Source organism: Gallus gallus, chromosome Z (assembly GCF_016699485.2).
Source record: "Gallus gallus isolate bGalGal1 chromosome Z, bGalGal1.mat.broiler.GRCg7b, whole genome shotgun sequence".
NCBI lineage: Eukaryota > Metazoa > Chordata > Aves > Galliformes > Phasianidae > Gallus > Gallus gallus.
Window position 1 is genome coordinate 60,509,515 of NC_052572.1, and position 23,009 is coordinate 60,532,523.

General features: G+C 39.1%; 1 protein-coding gene across 12 annotated transcripts; it reads right to left on the minus strand.

Annotated features, from left to right (window-relative positions):
- Window positions 1–1,100: 1,100 nt before the first annotated feature.
- POLR3G (RNA polymerase III subunit G) lies at window positions 1,101–22,960 on the minus strand. Of its 12 annotated transcripts, none has more exons than XR_006932450.1 (9): window positions 22,933–22,960; window positions 16,060–16,188; window positions 13,965–14,094; window positions 8,316–8,378; window positions 7,493–7,543; window positions 4,190–4,257; window positions 3,235–3,363; window positions 2,563–2,706; window positions 1,101–2,409 (listed from the first exon to the last, which is right to left on the minus strand). XR_006932450.1 is itself a non-coding variant. In XM_015280555.4 (8 exons), exons 2-8 carry the CDS (start codon window positions 16,177–16,179, stop codon window positions 2,620–2,622), a joined length of 648 nt encoding a protein of 215 aa, XP_015136041.2. In that variant the 5' UTR covers window positions 16,180–16,188; window positions 22,933–22,960; the 3' UTR covers window positions 1,101–2,619. The 12 variants fall into 12 exon arrangements, 2 of the variants coding, with proteins under 2 accessions (XP_015136041.2, XP_424697.3); XR_001464843.4 differs by having other exon boundaries at window positions 4,190–4,260; XM_015280555.4 differs by having other exon boundaries at window positions 1,101–2,706.
- Between the last annotated feature and the right edge of the window lie 49 nt (window positions 22,961–23,009).

Here is a 23,009-nt window from a genome sequence, read left to right on the forward strand (position 1 = left end):
TATAACTTTGTAAAATAATCCTGAATGAGGATGCAAGTCTTATTTAAGATACTTCCGCACCTCTGCTTTTAGAAGAATATAAGAAAAAAGCATAAAATAAAAGGTTTTCTTCAGATTGCAGTGAAAGTAGTGCTTGTAATGTATTCTTAACTCTCTATATTGCATGTATTATAAAAGGCCTCAACTTGTATTTGTTTTGGCTAATCTTGCATGTGATCTAAAATATTCCTTGGCCAACAAGTATTTGTTGGCAGTAACTGCATATAGCATTCATGTCTAGAATATCATAACTGGTAGGTTAAAGGTTTGTCCTCTGCCTGCCTTGTTTAAATTGGAACTTTTCTGTACAAAGTTCTTGTTAGAACTTGTTAGCTCTGTGAAAACAGTATTAAGAAATAGGCATGAAAAATCAAGTTAGTGTCCTAGTTTAACCCCAGAAAGGAGATAAGCACCACATATACTTGCTTAGCCTACCTCCAACTCCAGCCCCAGCTAGATCTATCCAAGTCTGACGTTTGTTGAGACCCAGCAAACAGTCTACATTTTATCAACATCATGGTCTTGGAATAAATCCCAAGCAATTAGAAATATCAACTTACAAGAACAGCTGTGAGCATTATGTCTCTGGAACAACACAACCTCATTCCATTTCAGAAGTGGCTTGACACAGGGCGTAGGCTGTTCTTAAGCTTTGGCCTTATCTACCATTATTCAATTAGTCTTAGAAGGTCTGTCCTGAGACACTGTGGTTGCTTCTTTAGAACAGATGGGACCACAGTTAACCTTTTAAAGTTGATGAATGAAGAAAGTCATCTGTTCCAAAGAATAGTCATGTGCTCAAGCTAGCCACAGCAGTGGCCAAATTATAATGCAGTATTGCTTTTCCAAGGTCTACCCTATGGTTCTTTTGCCTTTGGCAAAAGCATTTTTTTTCCTTGTTTTCCTTTGCAAGTTGTGGGGATTCTCTCACTGTTTGCCTTTCAACATGCTTACCTTGTTTGCAATGCCTTCTATTGTGCACCACATTGATGAAATGGGCAGAGCTGTTGAATAAACAGCTGCTAGCATGTATGTTGCCAAAAGAAAATGAACAGAATACATTTCCTGTATAACTCAGAAGACTGTTTATTGAAGATTTTTCAAAATACAATTAGTTTACCTCTGAGGTGTGACATACATTGCATTTTAATTTCCTTTAGAACTGATAGGTAATTTATCAGAATGCCATATCTTATTGCATAGAAGAGTCCACAGAATAATGCAGTATTACTTTCTAGTCAGCAGTGAGGTAAAGTACTACTTGACAAAATGTCACGCTTCCAAAGAAAACAGGCAGAAGAATTGGTTTACTCTTAAAACATTTTATTTTCATTAGTCCTGCTAATAGTACCTGTTACAAGGAGCAGCATGTTCATGTGACAATAAAACTTTAAATTATAACTTTGATAAATATTTTATATAATCAAAGGACAAATGGGCACAGAGACTGCTCTGTCACTGTGTTCCTCTAGTTTCTAAACTCAGGATTTTTTTTTTTTACATTCAGTCTGTTAATTCTTAAAAAAGTTTCCAAACATTGTAGTTTTGCTACTCTGAGAGCTCATGTTTTCCTAATTTTTCACAATCAAAATATTTTACCACATATTTCTCTTGCTTGTATGTCCTTTCTTATTGGTTTTCATTCTGTAAATTTTGTTTGTTTTATAGGAAAGTAAGTAAATGCCTTGTTACATGGATATAATCTGCCATCTCACTTAACAGTTCTGTGAGGTAGGAAAGTTAATATTGCCTTAACGGGCAAAGAAACTGAGAAGGAGTAGTAAAATTCTTGTCCCTTCAAACTGCATGCCACTGGTGAAAACTACAATTACACGCTTTGTCAATCTTAAATTCTCTCATATATTCTTTCTAAATGAAATTACCCCTAATAATCACTTACACTGATGCATACAATGCAATGTAAACACATTGTTAAATATTACCATTACTTTTAAACAATATACTAAAGGTAAGAGTTCTGCTGACTAGAACAGTACCTCTTCAAAATACTCATTGTATTTGTTAGTCTGTATTCCTACAGTCATTTCAAGTCAGTTTATATTAAAGTGCTTAGTGGTCAATTATTTTCAGTCACCTGAATTTGGAAGTTAACATAAATTCCTTCAAATAAGTCAGCTGCTAAATATGGACAGCTTTCATCCATAATGGCTTTATTTTTGCTTTGCTTCAGTTATGAGAAATTTCACTTATTTTCATGCTTTAACAGCTAAAGCATAGAACTGACTAGTGCAAATGCTTAGGCACGATTCAACGAAAATGGATACATTCCTTTTCTGTGCAGAGGCCGTATACTGGCATATAGCTTGTTCCATCAGTAGGCATTTCAGAGAAGCTTTAAGAAGTGCAAATCTGCAAAACATGGCAAATGAACAAAATGTGGGGTCTGGGATCCCATTTCAGAGCATAATATGATTATGAAAAATTTTTCTGTATGTTTATGGAGAGTAAGCTTAAACCCAAAAGAGCTAAAGCATTAGTTCTGTCAGTGATACTCAAGCCTACCTCCAGGATTCTATTTCAAGTAGTGTAAGTCTTGAACAGTACACCTAGGAACAACAGCTAGTATGTTGCTTCATCCATATTGTCATCACTGCCAGCACCAAAGTCATCTCCGTCTTCAAAGTATGAAGAAATATAGTCATTTTCCTAAATAAAAACATATTACAGACCAAAATAGTATCACTATGTTTATAAATAAATAAATAATCACTATATTATCACTCCTGTGAAGCAGACAATTTATAGAAGAAATATGTTTTAAACTATCTGGGCACAAAATTTTCGAAATGTTAACGTGAGTTCATTTCTTGTGAAAGAAAAAATGGAAAATTAAAATTAACTTTTGGTATCTCTGAAAGGAGAGACACCTTTTAAAACACAAATGTTGTGCCCTGTTTTGATGGTGAAAATAAACAGTTTTATGTATTGTTTGTAGCAGGACGCATTCCTCTTGGCCAGCTCTTTATTTCAGAGCTGTTTGGGAGTAACAATTCTAAAACACTTGCCTAAATACAACGCAGTGTACTACAACAAGGAAAATTAATTGAACAGTGCCTTTCCCTATGGCTCTCCCTCTGCTTCAGAAAAGCTAGGGACATTTCTCTGGCTGATAGGCAATACACTGCTCAATGACTGTAATTGGATTTGGTTCAAACAGAAAACTAAATAAAACACCTCTTCATGTTCCTCTTCATCATATTCCTCTGGTTCTTCGGCTTCTTCATCATCTTCACCTTCTTTATCTTTCATTCTGTCTTTCTCATCGTCAGATTTTTCTTCTTCATCATCCTTCTTTTCCAACTCCTGTCAGAAGACATTTTCATTTACACGGTAATCCAACATTACAGCAACAGTATACTCTCCTCACAACCAAAGTGTTATACTGCAGTTAATAGCAAGATGAGTAGCCTAACAATATTGTACAAATATTTTTTGTCAATATCTTAGGACAACGTGATGTGAAATGCTAGAACGTTATAAGAACTTTTTTTTATTGAGTGTAAGTCATCAGGCTTCAAGTCAAAAAAAACCATGTCTTGTATGATAAATTGAAATGATTCATTCCCTTTACCACCCACTCTTGGAGCAACATATCATCAAGAAAACAATATGGAGCTATTTCACCTTTCAGCTTTCCATTTCCACATGGTGGGTAGTCAGCACCAAAATCACAGTCACTTTCCTCCTGAATACTCCTTCTCTCTGTGTATTTGCTCTCATCTTACTAATGGGTTTATTCCAATGTCAGTGAAGTGCTGAAACAACCATCAATTTAAAATTTCTGGATCCATTTCCTCCTTGTGTAAGCTCTATTTTTCACAATTAGGCCACACAGCTATACTGTGAAGAACAACTGAATGATGTGTTTGGAGTTAAATAGAATTTTAAACAAACAAACCAACCAAACAACAACAACAACAACAAAAACACCACCAAAAAACAGTTTCTCCATTGCCGGACTTTATCCTTCTCCTCTCCCTTGTGCTACCATATTGCAGAACTTTTGTCAGTGAAGGTAACAAGACCAGGCCAGAAAGGCTGGTGTGGTTATCCCAAAAACTATATCAGAGGATTAATTTCCTTTCAGTAATTTGTGCTGTACAATTCACTAAGATTAAGCACATCTTACCTCAATTTTTTTCAACACATCCAAGTTACTTTTAGGCTCAGAATTCTTTGCCTTTTTTGGTTTTGCACCTGCTGAAATAAAGTACATAGCTATTATTTTTTCTTGTATTTAAAATAACAGGAATCCTTTTATTTGCTTTTAAGAGCTTCTATCTTAAGAGTAGTAACTGCCATGAAAATTCTGTACTCTCTGTACTAAAATTACTTCAGCTCTGAGCTACATCAGCCATAGAGGAATAATGGCCTGATTCATCTAAGTGATGTCTACAGGGCCAGATTGAAGTTCATTTTACACAGATATCTGATGGAAAGTTTGATCAAACTACAGCATTCAGCTTCACAAAATGCTTTTCACTTACCCCCAGTAAATTAAGACATTAGGAAAAAAAAATCCACAAATATGTTGTCATTTTTTAACATCTAAAGAGATAAAACGTATGTACAAAATAATGACAGCAGGGCATTTCAGACAGGTATTTTTTAAAAAGTGAAAAAAAAAAAAAAGGCAGACAGAAGAGTTTGTGAGCTTCCCTGGGGTAATGAGGTTACTGCAGTTAAATGGCTTTTGGACCAGAAATGACGCTTACGTGGACACAGCCTTTATCAAGTTACTCCCTACAATTCATCCTCATCCTACTGAATTATATGGCGGTGTAAAGGTTGAAAGTATGACTCCATAACCAGGTAAGAGGCATCTGAATTGAAGCACTTTAAGCTTGGCAACACCTGTCTCAGTTCCAGGAGTGCAGTTTGACCAGCAGAAACAAAGAGCTCTGGGCTGAGAAATATTATAGCAAAGCTAGAGATGTCCTGTTTCCATGATATACCTGTCTTTCCACTCTCTTGCTGTGCCATGCAGCCCTGCATTAAACTTACACCTTAGGGTTGTACCTAACACAATGGCTCTTCTCTGCAAAGTAAAACTGCCTGGTGCCCGGGTAAGTTCCACACTGGCGTAGTTACACAGCCTCTGATGACCAGGCAGCTACAGACCAGGTAGTTATGCAACATGCATCCTTTTTTTGTTTGTTTGTTTGTTTTTTGTTTTTTTAACACTACAGTACACTAAGTTTTTTGAGAAAGAAAATTTGTGCTGATGGAAGGAGGAGATAGCTTTTCTGGAGCAGGCAGTAGTCCAAAGTGGTATGTATTTTATTTGGCCCAATAGCTAAGGAAACAGAGCACTAGAAGTTGCTAAGAAAATAACTGCATTTTCTTAAAAGCATTTGTCGTAAATAACACTCTGTTCATTTCAGTACTTTGCCTAGGAAGAGTTTAAACAACAAAAGCACCACACATAGCTGAGGGAAGTCAAGCTGCTCTGTAATAATGTGTGAACATACGTCCAAGCAAACACAACCAGAATGAAGGAGGCCTTTAGAGTAAACAAGTGTGATTCAAAATGATCATCTCTGCACAAACACCTGCAGACTTTTAGAGATAATGTCTATAAACAGCTTGGAAGTCAAAAAAGGTATGCAAAAGCCTTCACTAAATGGTGGGAATCTCTGGAACTAACTGTAATATTACAGACACGGGATCACCATTTGAATGTAGAACTGTAAGAAAAATAGCTCTTTATACCCATGTTTCTTTGAGATGCAAGGCAATACAATCTATTTTCTTTTAAACTGCTGTTCTTTGGCTTACATGAGTAAATCTGATTGCTGTCTACTTATGCGTACAGCTGACCCACAGGAGCTGAAGCCAGTCAGCTTACTGCTTGTGTGTTTTTTTCTTTTTTTAAAAAAATTTATTTGGGGTTATTGTTTTTGGAGGCACTGCTGATATTTCAGATATTGTGGTGCACAGCCCAGCCTAAGTGTGGGAGACATATGAAACCCTACCTAAAGTTACGTCAGTAAAAGACATGGCCAGGTGTTAAGTTAAAACACTCAGGGGAGTCACAAAGGGGGTCAAAATGAAGCCAGCCCTGTATGTATACCTGTGTACTGACCCAGAAACCACTCCTGCGATCTTTGATGATAGAATTGTAGGAAACCTGTCTGTGTATCAGTGCAGATAAAATTCCCTTCACTCCTTCACCTTTGTTCCACTCAGTTATGAAGTGTCACCTAACTTGGCTGTCATTAAAACAAAAAGTAACATGACTTTCGTATGATCTCCATGTCACCAAGATTCCCCTCAAAAAAAAACCTGAAACCTCCTGATTTTTGCTTTTAGAGAAACAGGTGTTTTACCCAATCAAATCTGGGTGGTCAGCTGATCTTTGCTGTTACAATTATGTAAGAAAATGTACTTTTAAGAGCAATTGAGAAACATGCACAAAAGACAGTGGATATAAAGAACACACTGATCAGTGATACTTTGTGATAATTAGAATGTTAGTATATCAAAGGGATATTGGATTGGCATTTATGATTTCGCGGAATCTCGGGGAGTTTATTATTGCCTGTAGGCTTCCAAAAGCCAATGCAACTTCTTCTTTTTTTAAAAAAGAAAATAGATATGTACTCATTTCTTCTTGAGGGATTTTGCAAATAAGTAGTTAATTTCAACTGAATCTTGATGTCTACCTTTATTACCATGCTTCTCAATGACACTCTTAAAAGAAAAAAAGCTTCCAGCTGAGCCAGTCTCCATGACTACTGCACATTCCCTTTCCTTTTTCTATTTTATCCTTGAACTGAAAAATGACATATGAAGGACTTGGACAAAGAGAGCGAGAAAGTAAACAATTGTATGTAACAGACAGCTAGCTACAGGAGGCCAAGTGTTGTTTCACATCAACAAAGCAACAGACTTCTATAGAGAACTAAAAATAATAGTCATGCATACTAGAAAACACTTTTAAAAATGAATACACTTTTGATGCTGTGCAATAAAAATATTTCTTTTCCTTAAAGAGCAACCAATACCAGCTCCAACTGCTGTTGAAGGATCTGGTTCACAATTCTGCAGAAGAAAGCTGAAAATAAACAAAAAAAGTAAAACCAGAGAAACAGAAAATAACCTACATTAAATTACATACAAAAGACCTAAAAAATACAAGTCAACCAAATAATATACAATTTAATTGAGAAACCCAAAATTTGAGGAAAATCTGAACAGCTAGCTATTTGTTGAATAGAAGATAGACTGCAAAACAAAAAGATTTTTTGCATTTTTAATCTTCCAATATTACACAAAAGCAGCTAGCAAATTATTAAAAGCCAGTCAGTTTACTCAATTATGTAGAAAATAATCTATCAAAAGCGCTATTTATTACATCTATCTAACTCTATCCAGCTCTAGCATGTCTTCTTACAAAATCTTTTAAAATCTTTAAAAATACATAATCTACCTTTTTTCATCTTTTTCCTGGGCTTCATCTCTCTTGGGAGTCTTCTCCAATCTGTACAGAAAATAGCTTTAATACTTCTAAACAATGATTTACAGCAGTAATCCTCCTCCTCTCACTCAGCAAGACTGCCTCTGCCGGGCTTGATTCCATGACATATAAGTCTAATTGTCATATGAGGTCATATAGGGTTTATACGTCTAATTGTTTCAGCACCCAACAATTTTGTTGAATCCCAACGGTATTGCTGAATTTTAGCTGTACTTTGGGTGACGAAGTATAACGAGGACCAGCATTTTACCCACTTCATGAAAACTGGCATCTAGCTCAGTCAGACAAAATTCAGCCCTTCCACTGTCCCAGATGCCCTTAAGTTGCATAGTATCATCAAGCCTTCAGTACTGATCTATTCATATATATCTGTGAAAATTTAGTGTCATAAAATCAATCTACCAGTGACTGAGAAACCATATTGGTGGAGTTTTTTAGTACGTAACTTTTATATCTTCTCCCAGTTTAAAACTGGTATGTGCATGGGAAATAACAAAGAGGGAAAGCTATAGAGATCAAGCTTGCATTTTTGCTGAGAATTAGTTGTTTTGAATGAGAAAAAACTACAATCATATTTATTTATTCTTTTCAAGACAGAACAGTACTTCCCTTTGACCTGAAAACATGAAAAGGGCATAACCCTCAACAAAGAATACATGCCTTGGTAAGGATGTATGTACTATTTTATTACTTTAAAAATTTGGAATCAAACATTTCAGAAGAACAGATTACCCAGGCTAATACCAAAATAGCCTTTGGTATTCTCAGGTATTACCTGGGGTCCATGTTGCGTGCTCCTTTTCATCATCCATGTACTTTTTACTGTACCTTTCAATTGCTGTAGAGAAAGATGCAAAGATTTTTTGAATCCATTATAGAGACAATCCAGTGTTTTGGGTATTTTCCTGTAATTAAACCTATAGTATAACCTCTTTACCCCACATGAAGCACTTTCTTGCACTGTTGTACAACACTTAAGAACAGTTTCATAACAGTTTTCACGGTAATTCCTAGGACTAATCATATGGTAAGTACTCAAAAAACCTGGATTTTATAACCTTAGGTCTCAAAACCAAAAACAATAAATAACTATATAGCAAAAAACAGAAAGAATATTGCTCCCCATTTTGAAGGTATCTCCTTTCCACCAAGGGAATGCCATTCTTGTCCACCTGGTTGTCCATGTACGGGCTGGAAGGGCAAGCAGAGAGGTGGACTGATAATTGGCTCAACAGCTGCACCACAGAGTGATGATCTGTGGTACAAAGCCCAGCTGGAGACCCAGGGGCCAACACTGGGTCCATGTCCTGTCTAACATCTTTATTAATGATCTGGGTGATGGCAGAGTACATCCTTAGCAGTGTGCTGATGACACAAAAGTATGGAAGTGGCAGATGGACCAGGGGGTTGTGCAGCCATCCAGGGGGATCTGGTCTATAGCTTCCTCATAACAGAGCAATGATCCCTCAGAAATAGGACCTAGGAGAATAGCAGAATCGTAGCATGGTTTCAGCTTGAAAGAAATTTAAAGACCATCCAGTTCCAACATCCTGCCACTGGCAGGGACATTTCCCACTAGTCCAGGTTGCTTAGAGCCTCATCCAATCTGCCCTTGAACACCTTCAGAGATGGGCCATCCACAGCTTCTTTGGGCAACCTGTGTCAAAGCTTCTCACCCTCACAGGTCTCCCTGAAGCCTTCTCTTCTCCAGGCTAAACAAGACCATTTCCCTCACCATTTTTTCATAGAAAAGCCCTCCAAGCATTCTTGTGGCCTTCTCTGAACTTGCTCCAACAGATCCACATCTTTCTTGTGCTGGGGATCCCAGAGTTGAATGCAGTAAATATGAAGCTGTGTTAAATGAGAGTCAGACTGTGTATTAAAGGAGAGTCAGACTGAGTGTTAGGAAGAGGTTCCTTGCTGGGAAGGTGGTCAGGCACTGGAACAGACTCCCCAGGGTCAATGCACCAAGCTGCCAGAGTTTCAGAAGCATATGGACAGTGCTCTTAGACATAGGGTTTGAATTTCAGGTCATCCTGTAAGGAGCCAAGACGTGAACATGATGATCCTTATAGGTCCCTTCCAACTCAGAATTCTGTTCTGTACCTGGACAAGCTGGAGATTCTGGCTGGCAGGAACCTTGTCAAGTTCAACAAGCAGAAGCGCAAAGTCCTGCACCTGGGGAAGAACAACCCCAGGCACCAGGACATGCTAGTGGCACTCAGCTGGAAGCAACTCTGCAGGGAAGGATCAGGGATCCTGATAGCTGAGCCAACCTGAACATGAGCCAGCAATGCCCCTTTGCTGCTAATGCCAGTGGTAATCTGGACTGCATCAGGCAAAGTGTTGTCAGCAGGTCTACTAGTATAGGTGAGACCACACCTGGAGTCCTTTGTCCAGTTCTTGGCTCCCCCAGTAAAAGAGAGATCTGGATATACTGGAGTGAGTCCAACATAGGGTTACAAAAATGTTGAAGTACAGCAGCACCACTCCTTTGAGGAGAGGCTGAAAAAGCTGTGACTGCTCAACCTGGAGAAACGGAGGCTCAGGGGGATCTCATCCATCTTGTCCACAAATACCTGAAGGGAGAGTGCAAAGAGGATGGATCCAGGCTCTTTTCAGTGGTACCCAGTGCCAGGACAAAAGGCAATGGACACAATCTAGAACACAGGAAGTTCACTCTGACCATCAAGCAGTACTCCCGTGCTGTTTGGGTGATGGAGCGCTGGCACAGGCTGCCCAGAAAGGCTATGGAGTCTCCTCCTTGTAGATCTGCAGAAGCCTCCTGGACATGGACCTGGGTAATCCGCTCTGGGTGCTCCTGCTGGAGCAGAGGTTGGGACAGATGGACCCATGACAGCCTCAACCCTCCTGTCATTTTGTGATTGAAAAAAATAAAATTAATGGCATATATTGTCAATCCTAATAAGCATCCAAAATTCCTAGGACTCAGAAGGCCTGGAAGCATCCAGAATTAGAAGGTCTCAGAAGGCCTCAGAAGTCATCTCTGAATGACTGATCATCACCAAGTCCCAGGGCTTCGAGTACTTCTGCAATGCCAAACCTTTGTGTTATAGCAAGATGTTTCTGAAACAGAAACAATATGTTTTTGTCCATTTTTCCTCAGTCTAGGCACAATAAATAAATTGAAAAATGCAGTATAAATAGCACAGTAGTTATACAGTACAGGTATATGGATTCATCCTGGAAAAAAATAACCTTGCACAACCTTTAATGAGAAAACTATTTTTAACCAGTCTCATTTTTTCTTTTCAAATCACCATGCCCAATTGCAACATCCACAACACAAAATTATTTATTCTGATTGTAGTAACATCTCATTACTCAAACAGGAATTATTTTTGTGAGTCCTGTACAAAAAGTGAAAAACAGACTGTGATCTATGCAGTAGAAGACTTCTAACATACTCACTGTAGAAAAGTGTGGAAAAAGACGATATCAGAAATTAAACTCAATTTTAAACTTAGCTGTGGTAAAGGCAGCTGAAGACCTACTTAAAACCGAGCAACAAAAAGCTTGTATCTAAAATGACAGTGTCTGAAGGGGCACTTAATATAGGTGGCTTTCATAGATGTTGTCTGAAACTGTCAGCAACATGGGGAAAGACACTAGTAGTTTTGATTCCAGCTTGATGATCTTTAGTGAAGAATTAATTGCTGATGCCATCAGTAAAAAAACATGTGCCTGCCTGACTTGCCACTCACAATTGATGAATTAATTCCAAACCACTGCCAAGGTGACAGTCACCCAGTCACAGCAGATATACCTGCAGGAATAATATGAATGATTCATAGCTTAGGAAGTAAAGAAAACAGAGAACTTGGAGAACACACCTACCACTTGCTCAAAATTAGTTTGAAATGAATGATGAAAATCTATATATGGTATACTAATGCATCAAAATTGCCAGGTACTATTATACATGACTTTCTTTCACTACGCGAATAATGAAAGAAAGACAGACAGCTGGTCCTAACTAATTAAAATGTTTCCCCTCTCACTCTTCAAATGACCATTTGGCTCACAGATGTTGTGCTGATAGTCTAAAAGAATTCATTTGCTCTTGCAGCAAAGCCAATCTAAGAAATTTCTGCCAACAGTCCCCACTTCTGCCTCTCCTGTAATCCTACCAGATGTTTAGATGAAATACAGGGAAGAAAAGAGTTGTAAACCACATTACTGAAAAGATCAGTTCAGAATAATTAAATGAAAACAAGCTATTTAAGCTGCAGACAACCACTGATGTAACCATACTAAACCACTGAAACAGAGGTATTTTTCTGTAGCTAAAGGTTCAGTGGGGAGTTATGGCAAGACACTAACTTATCCTCTGGGAGACACTGAGAAGAATTGAAGTGGCACTGTTCTTGCTTACCTGCAACTGCCAATTTTTGTATAAAAACAGTCAAAGCTGGCAGTTCTATTAAAGAGCATACTCAGCACTAATAGTCAGAAAGAAGGATACAGAAAACAAAGGTTAAGGGGTAAGAACTACCACATGAGGCAAAGTTGGAAAACAGAGGTAACATTCTCAAAGCAGCTGGTTCCTTTGAAACTATTCAGACATGCTTTCAGGCACAGCAGTTTCTTGTTTTGTGCCTCAGACAGAAATAGCAAACTTCAAGCCTGACACAGATCAAGAGCACAGAAAGCCTCTGGTGAGATAAGAAACTGGAAAGACTGAAATTTGTTTACATGAGAGATGAAAGATATATGAGTTAAAAAAAAGAGTAATTTTTATTTCTTCTACAATCATAAAAGGATTTAGAAATGAAGATCAGATCTTCTGTTCTCCTTGCCCCATAACCAAGAGTTTACCTGGCTGCACAGTCAGCATCTCTGACTGTTGTGAGAACTCCAGGCTCTTAAACTGTTTTATGCTCTCTGTAGCAATTCAGGGTCACCAGAAAATGTCTGAAGGGATACTGAAACACCGTAGACATGTGGCTAAACATGTGTTCAAACTAAAAAAAAATTAAGGGGGTAAGGGAGCACTGGAAGCTATATTATCATACTGCAGTGTGTTTCTTCTGTGTAAGTAGTATTTTAGTACAAGAACAAGTGAACAGTCAATAATGTGTATTAATTAGAGTATTGTACTCAAAGCTAATAAAAAAAGAATTGCACACAGTCTCAAAAACCTCTAGAATTTGCCCACATTCAAGAGAGAATGAGACTATGTAACTATCATATCTCTACCATGAATACCCAGAGTTAGAAAATACTTTGATGGTTTCAGGATGGATATTAAACCTCACATTGTAGAGTTCATGTGCGTTCTCATTATTTGAAATCATCACATTATAGCAATGGAAAGATTATCTAATGTTCGGCTATTCCGGATTTCTTAAACAATAAAGCTTGATAGAGAAAGCCTATTGCATGGACTGGGCCTTCAGTTTGACACAAACAGCACTTCCGAACATGCTATATTTCTTCTTTTCCTATTAGCACTTAGTGTTTATAGCACTGAGAATCAGAATATAGAAGGATAACAGAGAGAGGCAAAAGTCACAAGTGAAAAAAAATCACTCCTCACAGTAATAAGCTCCCGTGGCTGCTAGGTTTAAAATTCTGCTACAGCAAAGTAAACAGACTGTGGCCTTCCTTCCCTGCTCTGTTTTCTGACCAGGAAGCTTGGATTTTAAAAGTGTAATGATGCATGAATGGATATCAAGTAGCAGAGCGTTTATTTTTATCAGACAATAACAAGACTGTTAATGTTTAATTATATGTAAGTAAAAGACATTCTCAAGTCAAATGCAGTAAGATCAAGTTTTGTCTTCAAATTCAGCTCTACTTCTGATGCGAACCTCAATAAATCATTTACTCTCACCTTGATCTTTCTATTTCAAGTGAGTTCTCAGTCTTCCCTGATCTTCGCTGCATCTTACCAATCTTCCTGAGTGGGCTCAGGGGAAATAATTATGTTCTAGAAGAGCATGTTTTAGAATGTCCAGCTATTAACTAAAATATTTATTAAGTACATGTCTACACAATTAAAATGGAAGCTGAATTCAAATCTTATATTTACTATGGATTTCTTTGCTCCAATGCAAAATTTTTACAATATTTTTAACATGTAGTAATACCTATTTAGTTTGTATTGATTATCATATAATTGAAAGAACTGCAAATAGTTAGTCTTAATGTTTTTTACTTTATATCAAACAGAATACCTTGCTTTTTTAACACAGCAGTTGCTTTCAAGGTACACCACTTGTATGGGTGACCTGCAACTTCAGTAAATGTAAATGAGAGCATTCCTATCATATTACTCCAGCTCTTTCTCCTTCTCTCTTATCAATACTAAACACATCTTCAACACATGCCTTCCACTACATTACCCTTTATGGAATAAATACTAAAGACAGAAATAAAAATAAAAAGCACACAAACAAACCTTCATTATCTTCTTCTACTGCCAAAAAATATGGCATTTTTCTCATAGCTCCTCTAAAATCTTGTTTTAAGGCCAACATGTAATCTTCATCCTCTCCTGTTTTCAGAGGCACTGGCTTATTGTCTGTACTCTGTACAAATTATTTTTATTATTTGCAATGTCTTTGATATCCATCAAATATGCAGGAACACTAAAAAAAACTACAATAAACACACACAATCATGAAAGAATGCAACTTTGCATTATAATACATTGCTGGTATACTTTATTATATTCTAAAATACATAACTGTTTAAATTTATACTTTTCATAACTTTATTGTATCTTTCTGCAAAAATTCATCAAGCAATCAAGGAGAAAATATTAAAATTGTGAAATAGTGATTCATAGTTACGTTAAGCTTACAGGATTCTTAAATAACAATAACAGTTCTTCATTCCAACCTAACTTAACCAGAAACCACTGCTTTAGTAAAAGTAAAGCAGGCCCTAACCTCTTCTAAAACAGTATTTCAACTGTGTAGATTGCTCTGGAAGAAAGGTCTCCTACTCATTTCCACGGAAACCACAAAAGATACAAAGATCTTTTGTATGAACTATAAAAATGAACTATAAATCCTGAAACTGGAAAGATATGTAATGAAAGGTTTCTAAAATATATGGCAAACTAAGGCTAGTGATGGGATCAGTATGTTGTAACTACGTTGTATTTTTCTCACCTGACAGGTGGTGCACAATCAATATCTGAGTGGTTGGTTGCAAACTACAAAGCATTATCATAAGTCCCACGGCTGGAGTTTACTAGTTCCATCTTTCTTTGCTAGCTGGCCAGAATTTTAAACCTCTCATGATGCTGATGGTATGCTGATGTACCTTAACTGGTTTGCTAATTGCATTTACAGGAAATCAATTAGAACACAAAAAAGACCATAAGAAATATGTAAACATGACTGACAACTCACTGCTTAAAATAATTTCAGTGTAAGTCAGTGAACAGCTGTAAGATCACACTTTTGGTCGCTGCCCAACCATTAAAAGTAATTCATGCTATTTTTACCAGTTCTAGTTACACCACTGAGTTACTTCAATTTTTCAATGGAAAAAAGCATCTTTAACTTCCCCAAAGTATATATTAAGGGTTATACACTGGATATGGGATTAATAATTCTAAGGCAAATCCATTGCTGATTGTAACTGCAGAATCTATAGTCACACATAATTCAGTATCTCAGTGCTATCAAGTAGATAATAATCACACTAGGAACAATTTAGATGACTTAAAATCAATGAAGTTATGCAATCTAAATTATAAGGGAAATGGTGGACTACAACATTAACATAACTTCCAGTTCAGTAAATCAAAACCATGTGTGAAATAACTATTCAGGTAAATATCAGAATAGCATTGATTATCTGCCAAACTTGCTAGTTTCATATCATAATGTGTTGAGAAAAATTTCATGCACCTTGATCAAATTGTCATATAAAGGGGAAGTTCTCATATAAAACTGCAAGACTACTTTTCAGCCTCAAAACTGTCCAAGTTTGACTACATAGCACAACTCAGCTTGGTAGGAAAATAACTTACTTTTTCTTTCCCTTTAATTTTCTGATACATTCCAAATACACCCAAAATTTCCAATCTCAATATCCTTAATTACATAAAACATCTTTCTGTTGTTTTCAAATTATTTTTCACTTTCTGGCTACTGAAGCACAAGGTAATCATCCAAAATTGTTCTGTGTTTGCATCAAAAGAAAATTTCTAAATCAGATACATTCATACCTTGAAACACTAGTATAACTGTATAACTTCATTTCAGGCAAGCTCAAAAATCCAGTGTTTCTATTACTGTAGCATCCAGAAAACCCAATCACAGTGAGGACTCTAAGCTATCTAGGTTACTGAGGGATACAACTGCTAGCAAATGGGTAGGAAGAGATAACAATAAAAACAGTAATAACAGCAACATGAAGTACTTGAAAACTGACCTAAAGTTCTTAGAGTTGTTCTTATACTTCATTGCAATGCCTAAATGAAAGAGAATGCACTTTACCTGGACACCGAGAGCTCTAAAGAAAGCTTCAATACTTACAGGAAATAGCGGTGGAGGCTTACACACAACATCAGGCAGAACTGCACCTTTAGAGAAGCCAATGGCTTCAATGTTGAAGGTAAATGAAGCACGTCCTCTTCCTCTACCTGACCCAGCCATCTGAAGTTACTGAAAATATTAAAGATTTTTACAGGTTTAATTTTTTATGTATATGACATACATTGCATATAAAATTTACATGTAAAACCCAATGTTTAGCAAGCACTGAAATAATTTTATAAGCACACTCAAAGGTCATATAAATTTCAAATGTTTTTAATGCCCATCTTAGGTGCTATAAATTTCATTGATGCTTCAAATAAAATTATTCCCCTCATTTCCACTAGATACTTTTGCAAGACAGAAATTAACTCAAAATATATGCATTAATATTTTCTTCTTATAAAACTTAGTGTATGTAGTGACTCGAGTTCAGTCAAGGTAGAATGGCAGAATCATTTAGGTTGGAACAGACCTTCAGTATGATCATCTCCAAGCACCTAACACTACCAAGGTTAATAAGAAACCATGTCCCTAAGCACCATTTCCATATGTCTTTTGAACACCTCCAGGGATGGTGGTGACTCTACCACTTTCCTGGGAAGCACTTTCCAATGCCTGACCTACCACTCCATGAAGAAATTCTTGCTGATATACAATCTAAACCTCTCCAGTGTAACTTGAGGCCTTTTCCTCAGGTTCTATCACTTGCAACCTGAGGAGGGGGTGCAGGGAGGGCACTTGAAGCTCAAGGACATGCCAGGGCCATAGCCACAGTCTCACCCATCAGGGAGTACCATCAGGGAGCAGGAGATGGCCCAGTGGTGGGGCTGGGCGGGCTCCCTGCTGAAGTAATGTGGTGTTTCCTTCACCCTTGGTTGGGCCAGCAAATAAGTATGTCTGCTGTCTTTCAGAGTGTCACGTCTTTCAGAGTGTCACATCTTTCAGATGCATATCTGGCATGGGGGAACAACTCCTTGTCCTCTACTTTTCCCAGTCCGCTGCACTGCAGACTGGTCAGGGCTGCACCATCAATGTAGAGCTGCCTCACATACCATGTCACTCACGATGACCAGGCCTTTGCCCTACCATACCACCATGAATTCTGCTTTAGGTGCCTGATGTGCTCGGCAAAGTGGAATCTGGAGTGCTCTCTTTGCACAAGACCAATCATAGCTATCAACTCCTATGTGTGGGATTCAGATGACTTCTAATTGTACAAGTAAGTAGCAGGGATTAAGACTGCTAGCAGGATGAACAGGATGGGGACAGCAGCGCTAGAGCTTGCACAAAAGGGTACCTGATCTAGGTGTTTCTGCTCCAGCAGGGACACTGAAATAGATGACCTTTTAAGGTTCCTTCCAATTCCTGCTATTCTGTGATTCTGTGATTCTGTATCCTGCTGTGCCACTCACACAGTGAGCTGGCAGCAGCGTTGGAAGAGCTCCTAACCTGCCAGATGCTGGCAATTCCTGTGGCCTCGTGACACCTCCACCTCCTGCTCCACAAGTGACACCACTCCTGACCAAGCATGGCTGTAGACATGTGCCCAGCGCTCCCCTGGGTGGCCTCGAATGTGATGAATGGCAAAGCTCTTCCAGAACCACTGTGCTGTCCTTAAACCTGTTCTGTTCTGGATGCGAAGGGAGCTACAGGACATCTACAGGGCCAAGAGGTGGAATTCAGTCACAGTACAGGGTGCTGTCATTTCCACTGTCTGCCTGTATGGGCTAGATGAGGTGGTCTTTCTCCAGAGGCTGAAGCTCAATCATGGACACCATGTGGGGACCTTCATGTGCCAGTTCATGGAGGTCATTATGCAGTGCTGCAGCAGCCAAGAGGCCCACAGGCTGATAGGCCAACAGAATTTGCACACTTAGGGGAAGCAGGAAGTCAGCCTCTGTTCAGCCTGGGGACCATCAGCATCCCTACAGGACCTCATCACGACAAACTCCCAAGTATATAGAGATTCATTCTTTGTGGAAGTCCAGGACATTCCTTGCCTGCTGCTGTACCCATAGAGCAGAAGCTGCCCAATAAGGAGCTGGGGCAGGAGGCAGCAGGTCCCTCTGACCCCCAGGGCTGCAGTCCAGCCTTGCTGCTCTCAGCCAGAACAGGGGCCACTCAACTGGGGTGCCATGTTGACTGCCAAAGGGGAGGGCCAGCAGTGACAAGGACCCTCCCCAGCCCTACAAGAGCCATGCCAAGAATGACACTAGCAAAGCTGCAGCTGCTCAAGGATTAAAAACAACACGACTACAGCAAAAAGTCTCACTCATTACACGGCTAACACTGTCTAGTACAGGTCCTGCTTTTCCCCTATGCTGGTGCCTTCTCCTGCCCTGCCATGCCCCAGATGCACTGGGACAGCCACCTTCCAATGGAAGGCCTTAGATACAATGACTTGAGTTCAACCATGGCGTAAGAACTAGAAGAAAAGAAAAAAAAGTGAAAAGCAAAGTTCACAGATCCTAAACTTACTGTGAACACATTTTGCATTTTCTGAACTGTCTCACAACTAGTTTGTGTTTATCATGGCTTCTTTGTCCCTCTAATATATATATATTTTAATTAACGCAGTTTATCTTTGTGACCAGTTTTGGGTACTGAAAACACCAAAACCAGAAAAGTTTAATCTAAAAGCATCAAAGGACTTCTATCTGCTCCACTAAGGCATATTTGCAAGCTAATTGTTGATAAAAGGAGGTTGTTTTAAACAACAGTATTTCATGAAATCACAGTCATAGAATCAAACAGGTTGGAAGAGATCTCTATGATCAGGTGTGTCCAACCTGCAGCTCAGCAAAGCTCCCCCTGCAACTGGTAACTGTCCTGCACCATCATGGCAGCGGCTCTGACCCACTGAGCGTCCAACCCAGTCCTGCGAGCACATCCATTGCTCACAGCAACCACACGGCGGTGTGCATTCAGCACTGTCTGGGCTGAAACAGGGACAGGGGGCAGGTGCAGTGCAGTGCTGGCTCAAGTTAAGTTATGGCAAACAGTTGTATGCATTTTGATGCATCGGCTAAACACAGTCCTGTGAACAGTGAAAAATACGTAGCTGTGCCTTCCATTTTGATACCGAAATTTGGGAACAGGTTTCAAGATTGCTGAAAGAATCACCAGTTTTTTTGTACATTTGTGACCCAATTTTCAGTCAACATAACTACATCACCTGTATTTTCAAATGGAATGTATAGAGTTGCAATCAGACATGTCTCTTCACCAGACTTGTATAAACCCTATCTTAGCAGAGAGAAGTACTCTTCACTTTACAACCATACCTTATTCAGGTCAACACTTTTTGGCAGTACATACATTTGTGAACATCTGTTTTCAAGTATGAAACACCAAAAGAGAAAACTTTATCCAGAATCTCTGATGAACACTTTTATATTCACCAAGAACTGCAATTACTGCTATCAAGCCACTGATGCACCATTTTCATAAAAACACGGTCAAATATACCACTAGTTTTATGGTTTTGTTTCTCTATTTTAATGTTTTCATAAATATATATATATGTATAAAAGTGTTGTTATTTACATACATAAACTACATTATATTTTTTATATACTGGCCAAGACCACATATAAAATCTTTGAGTGAAGATTCCTTTTCACTAAAAGCATCCCAGGCAAGCCAAAAGGTTGGGCACCCATGTTAAGATCATCAAGCCTCATATTACCAAGTCTAATACCCAACCATGTCCCTAGGCACCACATCTACACATCTTTTATTACCTCCAGGGATGGGCGCTCAATTACTTTGCTGGACAGACAGTTCCAGTGCTTCACAACCCTTTCAGTAAAGAAAATTTCCCTATTATCCAACCTAAAACTCCCCTGAAGCAACGTGAGACCATTTCCTCTTGCCCTACTTTACCAAGCATATAAAAGAAAAAAAAAATAGCTGCAATTACCGTAATTTACTGTAAAATAGCCATAAATTTCTGTATGACTGTAAAAAAAAAAAAAAAAGAAGAAGAAGAAAAAAGGCCTGCATTTATAGCTTCATCTCACCTAATCTCCATCTCAGCACTGTATGATCCATGAACTGGCAGGGAGAAAAATGCAAGAAACATTTTCTTGTGGGGAATGATATCAAGAGATGGGGTCCAAGAGAAGCCCAGTTTGAGCAAAGTGGCACTGCTCACATCTCAAAACCGTGTAAAGTATGACTGAGGAAACCCAGCCCAGAAATCCCATGTGCATACCAGCAATTACTAGGTTATCAAACTGCAAGACTGTTCCAGACTTCCTGCTCTACCTATAACATCCCAGCTATTCTCAAGGCAAGCCACACAAGATAAAGGTCCAAATAGGAAATAAGAACCAGCACAATACCTATAGCTTTTCATACAGTTGTCTAAAAGAACAAGGAACTATAGAGAGAATTACTATTGTGTGAAATATGCTGAAGATCAAAAATCTCTAATCAGGCAAAGACCTCTGCGAAGGGCAGTTTATTCATTACTGCAATAATGGGCACACACCCCCTGCTGACAAGAGAGAAATTGTGCAACTAGTCAATGAAATCCATCCTGTTATATACGCTGGGTCCAGTGCAGGTAAAGCCTCTCCTCGCACTTATTGGCTGAGCGTCTCAGGCTCACAATCTTCCAATGCTGTTGCTACATTATACTTCCATAGCTATGTTTACAATTCCATAGGTATGTTTACACTTCCATAGCTATGGTTACACTTCCATGCAATGTCTGTCACCAACCCATTGTCTCTGGGTATGTTCTGGACTTTTTATAGTGATAGGAGGACAATATTTTCACTCGTTCTGTCTCTCCTTTACCCTAGTACCTGTGCCAATTCTACCTAGGTTGGAATGCCCCAGTCTCAACTTTACTCTGTTCAGGAGTTTTCTTTGTAAAAGATTACTTATCCTATGCTATATACAGAAAATACTGGAAACTTCCACTGCAAAAACACCATCTACCTCTCACACTATTAGGAACAAAGAAAGGTCCACTTGAGATCCTTTCAGAATTCCTAAAATGCAAGGAATGGCCTTTTTATTAGATGTCAGTGAAAAACGAGTATTTTCTTATGTGTTGTTTCCCATAGGAATATGCTCTGTTTGGAGGAAACTAAATCATGCTATACATTTCTATGTCAGTCTGCCTCACAGAAAACTAAAATCTAAAAATAATAGAATGTCCTACATAAATCATTTTAAGAAAGACATGAAAGAAAAATCTGAGTATTTAATTATTGAAGATAGAAAAACTATGAGAAATTCTTTTGAAAACAAGATGGAAAAGAAAATGCGACCCTGGAAGAATGAAGAAAGATAAAAGATACAATAAATTCCCAAACATGAACAGATATCTAGGTGTGAAAAAAGAGAACTGACAGGAAAAAAAAAAAAAAAAAAAAAAAAAAAAAAGGAAGAAAGCAGAAAAGGATTTGATTGAGATGTCCAGGTGTGCAGGAATTGGTGCATACTTTGGATTAAATATATATATTTTTAAAATTTGGTTTTAAAATTAATTATAATATTTTCGTGAAAGAATGAATTAATCAGATGAGAAGCAACAAGCTTTAAAATGAATCTTATATCAACTTGGCAGTTTTACTAACACTCTTCTTTTGAGCATAGTAGCCTAAGAGAAGTCCACTGACATCACAAAGCGAAAGCAAGAGATGAGAGAAGAAATCATGAAGGAAACAGTGACTTTGACAAATAACTTTACAGTTTGCTCGCAGACATGTAGTTGGAATTTTGGGTGGTCCTCTGTGGAGCTAGGCACTGGACTTGATGATCCAACAAAGGATCATCAGCTAGGGAAGTGAACCTGGTGAAGGGTCTGGAGCACAAGTCTTATAGGGAGTGGTGGAGGGAACTAGAGAAGTCCAGAGGAGGCTCAGGGGAGGCCTTATTGCTGTCTACAATGACCAGATTGGAGGATGTGGTGGGATGGGGTTCAGCGTCTTCTCCCAGGTAACTGCAACAGGATGAGAGGGAATGGCTTTAAGCTGCCAATTTAAGTTTAAGGGGAGGTTGAGGCTGGATATTAGGAAAAAAAAATATTCTCTGAAAGAGCAGTGAGGTATTGGAACAGGATGCCTAGGGAGGTGATGGAGTCACCGTTCCTGGACATGTTCAAGAAGCATGTGGATACAGCACTGAAGGACGTGGTTAATGAGCACACTGGTAATGGTTTGGGGCTGGACTAGATGATCTGGTGGTCTTTTGCAGCCTCAGTGTTTCTATGATCCTTGTTGTTCCCTTTCAACTTGAGATATTCCATGATTCTGTGAGTCTAAGAACAAACTACGCGTGACAAAGTTGCCATGAGAAATTAAGACTTCAACTGCTGTGAAAGATGTTTCACTGCATCCAGTTCCTTATTTACAGATAGATTCTGTCTCATTTACTCTACAAAATAAGTCTAGTTTCAGGGGTAAGCAAAAGCACAGCTGAAATGTGTGAAGTTGTACGTGCTGCAGGAGCTGCCACTCGTGCAGCTGGGCAAACCCTCTGAGGCCAGATGAGGCCACAGCAGCGGTGGACCTGTGTGGAGGCCCAACACCTGCACCCGTTCCCATTAACACACAACTCTGACCGCAACTTCTGCTGTGTCAATTCCCTGAGACGGGAGCAACCAGCGGAAGCTGAAAATAATGACACAGCAGATAACGGATGGACACTTAAATGCGGTAATTTCCGATGCCACCTGCCGCCCCCGAACGTGTCAGGGAGGTGAAATACTGATCGCGATGACAACACGCCCTTCCGGAGCCCCTTCCCTCACTGCACCCATCCCGGCCCGACCCGGCCCACCCAGTCCTCTCCCGGCCCGCGGCCCCTCGCCCTCCCGCCGCCGGCTGCAGCCCCGCCGGTCCCGCTACTCACCCGCAGCCTCGCTCCGCCCGCGGCTGCCGCAGTGGGCCGGACCCGACTCTGCCCTCCCTCCCGCGCGCCAGGCCCCG

Excerpts from the sequence above, each read along its gene's own strand:
- POLR3G (XM_424697.7), bottom strand. The coding sequence starts at position 16,179 with ATGGCTGGGTCAGGTAGAGGAAGAGGACGTGCTTCATTTACCTTCAAC. Across the intron at positions 8,379-13,964 it reads AGTAGAAGAAGATAATGAAG|CAATTGAAAGGTACAGTAAA; the intron begins GTTTGTTTGTGT and ends CTTTCTCTACAG. Across the intron at positions 2,707-3,234 it reads ATGAAGAGGAACATGAAGAG|GAAAATGACTATATTTCTTC; the intron begins GTGTTTTATTTA and ends GTTTTTATTTAG.